This window comes from Crocuta crocuta, unplaced genomic scaffold, assembly GCF_008692635.1.
Source record: "Crocuta crocuta isolate KB4526 unplaced genomic scaffold, BGI_CrCroc_1.0 scaffold16, whole genome shotgun sequence".
In the NCBI taxonomy this organism is placed as follows: domain Eukaryota; kingdom Metazoa; phylum Chordata; class Mammalia; order Carnivora; family Hyaenidae; genus Crocuta; species Crocuta crocuta.
The window spans coordinates 11785141-11796333 of record NW_027531893.1 but is presented as its reverse complement, the minus strand read 5'-3'; the positions used below and the strand labels follow the sequence as shown (position 1 = coordinate 11796333).

The 11193-nt window shown below is 40.8% G+C and overlaps 1 protein-coding gene and 1 non-coding gene across 3 annotated transcripts in view; both read left to right on the top strand.

Moving 5' to 3' along the window:
• The window catches only part of PDXDC1 (pyridoxal dependent decarboxylase domain containing 1), a 51394-nt gene that overhangs the window by 10101 nt on the left and 30100 nt on the right, over positions 1–11193 (top strand). For both annotated transcript variants that reach the window (XM_077773150.1, XM_077773149.1), the window contains exons 2-6: positions 2894–2967; positions 3492–3554; positions 5508–5588; positions 7425–7571; positions 8919–9108. In XM_077773150.1, coding sequence (XP_077629276.1) covers positions 2894–2967; positions 3492–3554; positions 5508–5588; positions 7425–7571; positions 8919–9108 — 555 coding nt within the window. The remainder of the gene's footprint in view (positions 1–2893; positions 2968–3491; positions 3555–5507; positions 5589–7424; positions 7572–8918; positions 9109–11193) is intronic.
• Positions 6122–6191, top strand: LOC144239328 (small nucleolar RNA SNORD45). Its single transcript, XR_013337390.1, has one exon. It is a non-coding gene; the product is annotated as a small nucleolar RNA SNORD45 (small nucleolar RNA).

The following is an 11193-nucleotide window of genomic DNA, read 5'->3' as shown; positions in this document are numbered from 1 at the left end:
AGTTGTGGATTTTATTTTAAATACCTGGGTTGTTTTTTTTTTTTTTTTAATTTTTTATAGTTTTTTATTTTTGAAACAGAGACAGAGCATAAGCGGGGGAGGGGCACAGAGAGAGAGACACACACAGGATCTCAAACAGGTTCCAGGCTCTGAGCTACCTGTACAGAACGCAATGCGGGGCTCGAACCCACGAACCGCGAGATCATGACTTGAGCTGAAGTCAGACGCTCAACCGACTGAGCCACCCAGGTGCCCCTGTAAATACCAGTTTTAAAATGATTTTTCTATCTTGTGTAAAAATCATTTTGGTGATTATTTTATAATCTCTTTTGGGAGTCATTGTGATCTGATAGGAGCAGGAGCCAGGAAACCCGGGTTCTGGCACCACGCCATCATTTATTAGCTCTGTGACCTTAGGCCAGTCTCTTTACCTCTCAGAGTCCTAGTTTCTTCACTTATAAAATAGTAGACCAGAACTTTACATGTTATACTTTCTTTTTTTCTTTTCAATAATTTTTTCTATAGGTGAAACTTAAAGCTCTCATTGTTAACAAACAGATCTGATCTCCTTAATGGAGGGCAGGGAGCTGAAAGCCCCACCTTCCTGGGAGTCCTAAGACTCAGAAGAACACAAGTGGAAGATCCCTAGACCAGATGCCTAAGGTCTTTTCTAGAATTAACATTTTCTGTACTTATACTGATAGACTGAGTAGAATTTCTTTTTTTAATATATTTTTTTAATTTTTATTTTTGAGAAAGAGAGACAGAGCCTGAGTGGGAGAGGGGCAGAGAGAGAGGGAGACACAGAATCTGAAACAGGCTCCAGGCTCTGAGCTGTCAGCACAGAACCCGATGAGGCACTCAAACCCACGGACTTCGAGATCATGACCTGAGCCGAAGTTGGACACTCAACGAACTGAGCCGCCCAGGCGCCCCTAAGTAGAATTTCTTAAAAACAATTTTGAGAAGATACTGCAATACTGACTGTAATACAGCCTATTGTACATTTATTCCATATACTATATGATTAGGTGCAGTAGGAAATATGAAGAGAGCAGAGTGTAAATATGCTTAACGTACACTTGAAGAGTAAGAGGGGAACAAAAGAGAGCCTCTGTAACTATTTATAACCCAACTCTTATAGAGATTCAAGACAACCAGTTTGTCTGCCTTAAGATTGCTAGGGAGATTAAGAAAAAGGAAAATGAGTTTAATTTTGTAAGATTAGAAAAAATTTTTATTTAGGGGCGCCTGGGGGGCTCAGTCAGGTAAGCGTCTCAGCTCAGGTCATGATCTCACGGTTCGTGGGTTTGAGCCCAACATCGGGCTCTGTGCTGATAGCTCAGAGCCTGGGGCCTGCTTCAGATCCTGTGTCTCCTCTCTCTCTGACCCTCCCCTGCTCATGCTGTCTCTCTCTCTCTCTCTCTCTCTCTCTCTCTCATAAATAAATAAAACATTTCGGCTCAGGTCATGATCTCATGGGTTTGTGGGATCAAGCCCCACATTGAGCTCTGCACTGACAATGTAGAGCCTGCCTGGGATTCTTTCTCTCTCTCAAAATAAATGAACATGTAAAAAATATTATTTTAAAAAAACAAAAGGAAATGAGCTGAAAAGATACCCTCTGATGTGATGGCTGTCCTTCTAGCTCCCTTCTCCACAGGCGGTCACTGTGACCAGCTGGGCAAGCTTCCAGAGTGTATGGGATCACTCCCAGGTTTATGAGAGTATTCATTTCCAGTGGCTACTGTGACAAATGAGCACAAACTGGGAGGCCTAGAACAGCAGAAATGTGTTTTCCCAGAGTTCTGGAGGCCAGAAATTTGAAAGCTGTATCCCTGGGCTGAAAACAAGTTGTCGGCAGGGCCACACTCCGCCCAGAGGTCCTCAGGGAGGGTCCCTCCCATTCTTGACCCAGTTTATGTTGCCGGCTAGCACCCATTCCTTGGTTTGTGGCCCCATCACTCTAATTTTTGAGGCCAGCACCTCAAATTTTTTTCTACTCTGTCTTCACACAGCCTTCTTGTGTGTGTGTGTGTGTGTGTGTGTGTGTGTGTGTGTAGTCTCCCTCTCCTTCTCTCTCATCTGGATATATGTGTGACCACATTTAGAGCCCACCTGGACAATTCAGGGTAACCTTACCATCTCAAGACCCTTAACTTAATCACTTCTGCAAAGACTTTGCCATGTAAGGTAACATTCACAAGTTCCAGGGATTATGATGTGAANTGCGCATTTTTCAGCTTACTACAACAGGAAAACAAGTAGCGTACTGTACAGACTTTTCTGAACCTCACTTGTAAGAGTGTAAAACTGGAATAAACTAGCTTTAATTCAAGACTAGTTAAATGATGGTAATCCATGGAGTGGAATATGGTGTTACCACTGGGAATGAGGTGGATACTACTAATATGGAGCTACACTCATGATAAAGCCAAAACAGCAAGTTGCAGGGGTACATATGTGTTAGGTGAGAACTTGGAAAGATACATGTCAAACTTGAGTGGCTTCCCTTAGGGAGTGGGACTTTTTTATGTTATATGTTTGTACTTTGGAATTTTTTTTTTAAGCTTTGTTTATTTCATTTGAGAGAGCGAGAGCACAAGCAGGAAAGGGGCAGAAAGAGAGAATCCCAGGACTCAAACCCATGAACTGTGAGATCCTGACCTGAGCCAAAATCAAGAGTCGAATGCTTCAGTGACTGAGCCATCCAGATGCCCCATACTTTGGAATTTCTAAATTAAATGTACTTCACAATGAATCTGTGTGTTTTATATTAAATCTAGAAGAAAAAGGACTTGGATTTAATTTTTCTGGATGAATTATGTTGCAGAACTAATAAGGGATTATCACAATTTTAACCTTTTTTTTTTTTTTTTTTTTTAACTTCCAGATAGCAGACCCTACATTAGCTGAGATGGGGAAGAACTTGAAGGAAGCCATGAAGATGCTGGAGCACAGTCAGAGGTGAGCGTGGGATACGAGTGACCCTATTAAACGTGTTCAGCCTGTTGTGAAGCTGGTGGCACTGGTTTCCTACTGGTAAAAACTCCTCTTGGTGCCAGAATGTCAATGCTTAGTTGAGCTTCACCTCACTTGAAAGATGGTGTTTGTCTTGGGTAGAAGGTACTTTGTAATTAAAGGATTTTGAAATTGAGGGCAGGACTTAGAATTTTCAGTTCTGCCTGTTAAGAGTTTCATTTACTTAATATATTGATTGGAATCTATACTTACTATATATTTATGTCATCTAGGGTATCAGCTAACCAGGAAATGGGTTCAAGTGTCATTTTTTTTGTCTTCTTTTCCCGAGATTCAAACTGTACCCCAGATGGAGGGCTGGGGTGTTAGTGGTAGGGGAGGAGATGTGATAAATGTGCGTCAAATCCTGTATCAGTTACTAAGAGGTTATAGGCAACATCATCACCTGTTTGCATGTTCACATGTAAGCCATTTGGTAAGGTAGTTTTTTTTAATTTCCTTTAAATTAGAAGAACAGAGGAGGAAAATGGAAAGAAGCTGGTATCAGACATTCCGGGGCCTCTCCAAGGCAGGTAGGTGGCAATGAAGATACCTACTTTTCATTAGGGTATGTGTTTTCTTTCAATCACGATTTGACAAACCATTGTTGGTTTATAATTGTGGCTCTAATGAGCGCAGAGCAGATTGAGAGCCGTGTGCCATGTAGCGCCAGAGCACCGCGCTGCTGTCGGGTCTACCTGCTTTTTTCCCTTTCCCATTCAGGATCTAATTTAATATAATTTCCCATTCGGGATCTAACAACCCCATGACTCAAAAGTGAATGCACAAATTTATAATTATAACTCAACGATCATGCTTCATTCATCCTTGAAACCCCTAATCTATTCAATAGACTGAGCTGTGTGGTGAGAGATACTGTAATTTGATAAGATTTATTATTTGTATAATAAAGCAAAATGAAAATGTCAACTTTGATCATTTGTTGGCAGAGTGATTTCTTTTTTTGGGGCAGCTAAACCCAATCTGTCAAGCATGTGTGGTTTAAGCTAGCAGGGAAAATATCAGAAAAACAAGTAGCCATGTAACTAAAATTTTCACAGGATGTTAGCACTCACCGTGGGCTTAAAATCCCAGCCCAGCTTCCCTCAAACAAGCTTCTTTGTTTTTCTTGTTTTATAACCAGGAAACTGCACATAAGTAAACAGGACAACTCCCTCAAATTGCCCTTTGGCCTGAGTTTGAACATATACGAGGTTGCAACAGGAAAGTGTGGAGGAAAGACACAGTGTGTCATTAAGGGGCCTATCTGCCACACCCAGAGACTAGTATTTTGAGACAGGCACTCCTGTTTGTAGGCTGAATGCGGCTGATTTGAAGCCCTCTAGCTGTATGGTGGGTTCTTCAACCGAGAGCGGGAACCAAATCCTGTCGGTCCTCTCCACCCAGAGCTGCGGATGGCAATGAAAATGTTCTGTTAAGCCCACAGAAGTTTCCCTAGAAGAGATCTACCAAGAACGTCTGTAATGCTCAGATGGTCAGGAGCATTCACACTTAATATAGTAATGCCAGCATCTGAGATGGTGCTTGGCTAGACACAGCAGGAAACGTTTCTCATGCACTGATTGCATCCTCACGATTCTGTAACATAGGGGCTGAGTGGGTTTCAACAGCTTGCTCAAGGTCTCCTGGCGGGCACCCGCTCCCACATTGGCACTACACAGTGTCCAAGGACCAGAGCCCCTCTCACATGAAGGTCAGCACCTTGGCAAGGATGGGTTTGGGGCATTGTTTTGACGGTGCTGCTTTTTTAAAAGAGAACTTGTTATTAGTCAGTTCTCACTTGTTGATCCAGTCCCATTAATGGAATGATAAATTTCTACATTACAGTTACTACAGGTCGCCTTGCCATTGCTCACTAATTTAGCCATTTACATTCTTTCATGAGTTTTCAAATAGTCATGTAATAGGCTATTTAATATTTAATATCATACCTCGGGTGGAAGTAAATCTGTTTATACTGTGAGCAGATCTCTCATTTCCCTGCTTGAGGAAGAAGTAATAAATAATGCTTGAATTACATGTTCCAGTTGGTTAGAACAGACAGACAAGACTCCTACGTGGAAGAAAACTAGGCATACCACTGTCATTGGAGTATTCTAGCTGCTTCTGTGATCTTGCAGTATCTTAAAAGGACTGTTTTGGTTCTTATAACATGCTTTTTAAATATTCTCCTTGGATTCAAATGAACAGGTAGAGCAATATTGCTAATGTGATACTGGTGAAATTTTCAGAACTCAGTCTCCTGTTTGGATAGATTTAAAGATATGGTTATATTGAGAATTCCATTAATGTGAGGTTTGTTTTTAAAAGCTGTTTACTGTATCTCAGACACATTCTCCTCTAGCTCCTCAATTCAAAACAAAACAAAATAACACACAACTTACCAAAGCTGGTTTAAATGAAGGAAATAGAGTGGTGGGGAATGTGAGCTGTTTCCACCTGTCAACTCTTTTTTCATTCTGCAGTGGACAAGATATGGTGAGCATCCTCCAGCTAGTTCAGAATCTGATGCACGGAGATGAAGAGGAGGAGCCCCAGAGCCCCCGGTAATGGACATCATTGGCAGCTTCTCTCTGAAAGTACATGTGACCTTGACTTTGATAGTGACTGCATGTTTACAGGTTGCTGAATTAGAGAGCTGTGCTTTATTCACAGTTGCATGTGATACTAAACAAGGTCCATTTTTTCTCTTTTCAGCGAGACATTCACTCTGCGTTAGGTAGGTTTATAAGTTTCATAAAGGAAGGCATTTACGAAAATGAATCCCTGTAGTTTATATGGCATCGATTCTTAGAGAGGGCCTGCCGGAGGGACCAGAGAATAACTGCTGTGGGCGTTTCTGCTTCTGGTTGCCTCCGCTGCCATGCTGCTGCTTCTGACAGCTGACGGGTGCTGCAGCTGCATCTCTTGTTGGCTGGGCCCCGTTGTCTATGAATCTTCCATTTATTTTTATTCATCTAACTTCGCTCCCTACTTAGTTTCATGTTTAATTGTTTTAAATGTAATTTTTTTGGAATAAGTAAGTCATTCTCCTTTTTCAAATTTCAGAAGCTAAAAAGAGTACACAAAGGCAATGTTCAGTCAGCGACGTGATGGCATGTGTTAGCTGAATCCAGAGCTGGTGTAAATTCTAAAAAGACAGTGACCTTGAATGAAAAGGGGTATCTCCTTCATACTCTTCCTCCCCAGCTTCTTGTTCTCCTTAAAGCTAGATGGAGTTGCCGGCTTCTTGTGTACTCCGGACAGACACGCTGTGTGTATGTACACACATGCCAAGTGCCTCCACTCCCTCACTAGTACCCAAGTACTGTGTGGGGTGTGCACCTTGCTTTCTTCATCCGTGTCTCGGAGTCCATCATATACCAGGATGCAAGGAGTGCTCTCCTGTAAGAGCTATTTCATTTTACTTTGGTCAAATAAACCATGTTTTGTTTAACTAGTCTCCTGTTCATGTTTACTGTTGCAAACATTGCTGCAGCTGGTGACTTTGTACGTGTGTCGTCCGTCATACAAGCAAATGTTTCTGGAGATTAAAGCCCTAAAAGTGGGATTTCTGGGCCAGATAGGCTGTGTTTTTGTAATTTTGATAGCTACTGCCAACTTTCCCCTGGTGGAATTATGCCAGTTTACAGTCCCACCAGCGGTACATGAAAATATCTCCTTCCCCACACCTTTGCTTGCCCAAGGCTGTTTGTAAACTTAAGGACCATTGCCAGTCTGCAAGGTGAGAAATGATATTTCAGCATAATTTGAGCTTGCATTTTTCTTATGAATCAGGTGAAGTGGCTTATGTTTTAAAACCCATTTATATTTTCTTTTCTATGAACTATCTCCTTTGCCCAGTATTTTACCCAATTTTTTGGCCTTTTTCTTATTGATTTACAGTTCTTTGTGAGAGACAGTAGTCCATTTTAATTATACAGAAAACATACCTGGTTTCCTTGACTTCGCTATACCGTTATAAATAGCTGTTGAATGCAGGGAATCTACTTCATGTAATGATTCTTTAAAAAAATTATTTTCTGCACATTTTGTCTCAGCTCTACACACCATAGTTCTTAGAGCAGGCATTTAATTTTTATTTTTTATTTTTATTTTTTATTTTTTATTTATTTTTTTTTGGCATTTAATTTTTAAAAAGGGGGTGAGAAAACTATTCACAGCTTGTATATGTAGTAGATATTCAGTAAAATCTTCCCCAGATCATCAGTACTTTTTATGCATTGAATTTTTAAAATTTATCTGGATTCCTGCCTTCTAGACCATTAGGAGGATTCCAAGTCTGACTAATTTCTGTGGAAATGCCGTTACCTCTAGGTTTTGTCTTATTCCTTTATTCATATTTTGACTAAAACTTTAATATAATTGATTTTGATTAACAGAATCCAGAATATTGGAGAACAAGGTCACATAGCTTTGTTGGGGCATAGTCTGGGAGCTTACATTTCAACTCTGGACAAAGAGAAGCTTAGAAAACTCACAACTAGGATACTGTCAGACACTACTTTATGGCTGTGCAGGATTTTCAGGTAAGGACATATATGAGTTGGGTACAGACTGTTTCCTGGAGCTCTGCTGCCTGAGTCCATGTCAGCCTTTCCCCCTCCCTCTTGGAAGGGTTGCATATTTAAAAAAAAAAAAAAAAAAAAAGCCTCTGCGTGTGTCAGTTTTCCTATCTGTTAAGTGGAGTTAATGTCTGTATCTGTTTCACAGCACAGTTAGGAGGAATAAATGAGTGAAGGAATTAGCTTATGTCAAAAGCTGAGAACATAAGCATGTGTATTTTAGATAATGCCAGCAGTTCCTTTTAGGATTCCTACGTGGCACGTGTTGATAGAAGATAGAGCAGGAAATGGCTGCAGGTATTTTGAATCCAAGGATTAGCTTCTGCTTTAGTAGATAGAAGGTAAATGCTGCCATAAGGAAGTTGAGTGTGTTTTATGAAATTAAAATTTGCTTTATGCTGTGATACTGTTGGCATTATTAAGGAGTTACAGCAGGTAAGGATTCAGTAGAAGACAAGGACCAGTGGTATTTTGGGGTTTATGCTGTTACTTTTTTTTTTAATGTTTAATTTTGGAGGGGAGGGGGAGGGGGAAGGGACAGAAAGAGGGAGACAGAGGATCCGAAGTGGGGCTCGAACTCACGAGCCTTCAGAAATCATGACCTGAGCCGAAGTCAGCTACTTGACTGACCGAGTCACCTCAGTGTCCCCCGTGCTGTTACTTTTAAGGAAAAGGAATGTTTGCCTAACACTGGATGACTTAACTGGAGAGACTCCCTTTCAGATGTTGAGAAAAAGCTTGGTCCAGCAAAAGGTTAAGTTTGCCTAACTGCATCGCAAAGGAGAGATTTTCTTCTAATAAAAATCCACCACCTGTAACTGAAATTCTGTTCTTACTTTTCTAGAAGATTAAGGAAAAATAATTTCCCCCAGGCAGACAATCATGAAAGCAAATATAGGCTGACTAGCAGTTTTCACATTTTTGGTTACTTTGGATGTCTTGGGGCTGAAGCTGCTAAGAACCTTGCCTGTGTTGTTATCCGGGGTCGGCCTTCTTGTCGAGCAAGCCACCTCTGTGCTCTCCAGCCTTTTCTGTACGTAAGGGACTCCTGTTCTCTACTGCTTTTTCTTCATAGTTTCTGCTCCTTAGGGAGTTGAGTGTGGACAAAGGGCGATTGCCTCCGTTCTTTATAACCTCCAGCGGTAAGGTGTGGTCAGCCATCTAGGATTAGGGCATCCCTATCTCCTTTGCTGCTCTAGGTGACAGTTCCTAGATTAAGAGAAGAATTACTCCCAAAACTGTAAAATGAGGATGTAAAACCAGAGTTAACCAGAGACAAGAACATACTGATAGATGACTATCTCTTAACAGGTATGAAAACGGCTGCGCTTATTTCCACGAAGAAGAAAGAGAAGGACTGGCAAAGATCTGTAGGCTTGCTCTGCACTCTCGTTATGAAGACTTTGTAGTGGATGGCTTCAATGTGCTGTATAACAAGAAACCTGTTATATACCTTAGTGCCGCTGCGAGGCCTGGCCTGGGCCAGTACCTTTGTAATCAGGTAACGTGGGATAAGGTGGACATTTTAAAGAAATTGTGTTCCGTTCTATTTATGAAATTTTATAAAGTGCACAGGCCCATTTCTTTAACTGCACTTCTTTTCAAATGAAAAGAAACAATGTGCTTGTTTTGTCATTATAAGAAAATATATAAATGCATATTAGTGAATTTTCAGAGCTACCTATATCTTGTTTAGTTGCCCAGGGGCAACCACAGTCAACATTTTTCCCCCAGACTTAATCAAAGAGCGCAGATGTGTTTTTACATGGTTATGTTTGACTTATTCACTTGGTGTTATAACAGGTGCATATCCTATTTTAACAGTTCTTCAAAGTACAGTCTGTTTTTAATATCTTCATAATACTTCTCAGGTCACTGTATAGTGTTTTAACCAACTGTTTCCCTTTCGGACAATTAAAGCATTTGCGTTCTTTTGTTTTTTATGACCATTTTCAGGAAGTGCCCTTTGCATAGTGTTGTTAGGACATCTTTGTGCATATAGCTTTTTCTGCATTTAGAAATTTCTATATTTAGAAAGTATTATCTAGATTATATTCTGTAGATAGATTCTCAGAGTCCATCTAGAATTACTAGATCAAAGAGGATTACCATTTTTGAAGCTCATGGGACACACGTAGCCCAATTAGGGGCTACAAAAAAATGTTCAGTCTCTTGGCTGAGACTGTTTTATTTTAGTTTTGTTTTTGGGTTTGTGTGTTTTGTTCTTTGAGAGAGAGCGAGCGAGCACAGGACACTAAACAGGGGGAGAACATCGCGGGGTGGGGGAAAGAGAATTCAAAGAAGGCTCAGTGCTGTCAGTGTGGAGCCCAACATGGGGTTCAAACCCCCAAACCATAAGATCTGACCTGAGCCGAAATCAAGAATCAGATGCTTAACCAAGTGAGCTACCCAGGCGCCCCGTGAGGGTTTGTCTTTTGTAAGATGGAGGAGTCCTGTGGAGATAAATGAGGGAGACTCAGGGACTTCAGCTGGTGGTGAGCTGTGGTCACTGGCAGCGGGAAATGACGTCCTCTTTTTGAGTGTGTACAGGATGAGATTTATAACATCCTTAGAGAAACCTGGAACAAAGTACTTACTGAGTACCCATTACAGGCCAGGTTCTTTTGGACCCAAAGCTGCCTTGGCATAGCAGTCCCATCTTCGAAAGCTGTAGGGGGGGGGCAGGGGTGCGCCCGGCTGGCTCAAGCAGAAGAACATGCAACTGACTTTTGATCTTGAGGTTGTGAGTTCAAGTCCCATGTTGGGGGTAGAGCTTACATTTTTAAATTTTTTTTAAATGTTTATATGTTTTTGAGAGAGAGAGCATGAATAGGGAAGGGGCAGAGAGAAAGGGAGACACAGAATCAGGCTCCAGGTTCTGAGCTGTCAGCACGGGGCCTGACACAGGGCTAGAACCCATAAACCGTGAGATCATGACCTAAGAAGAAGTCGGATGCTTAACGGACTGAGCCACCCAGGCACCCCATAGAGCCTACTTAAAAAATATATATATATATATTTTTCATACCTAAAAAAATATCTGAATACTTAGAAAATGTTTAGAACGTTTTATACAAAACTGTTAACAGTGGTGGCTTATGGGGTGGGAGGGCATTTTCACTTTTAATTTCTGTATTTTTCATTGTGTGTTTTACTTGGGTTTCCTTTTCATAATTTTAAAGAAAAAATTTTAAGGAGGGAGAAAGTGTGCATAAAGTGTTCGTTACATGTTTGGTCTCTAAGTGGTACTACCAATTCTTAGTTACACAGAACAATATGCTGCAACTGTTTAAAAATTCCTGAAACTATAAATATATCCTCCAGGATAAAAAATGTTTTTTGACAGTTACTATCCCCATTCATAACACTGACTTCATTTCTTTTAAGAAATGTACATCTGCTAATCCATATTTGTTGCTTGTTAGGAGTGGGTGGATCCATAAATAAGATACTGTTCTTTGAATGCCTTTAGTGGGTGTTATTTACCACTAATGCTTGGAGGAAGGATCCTAAATTATCTCCCAAAATGCTCAAAGCTTGGTTGTTTCTTAGTTTGGAAAAGTGGTTTTTCATTTTTTGGTATATT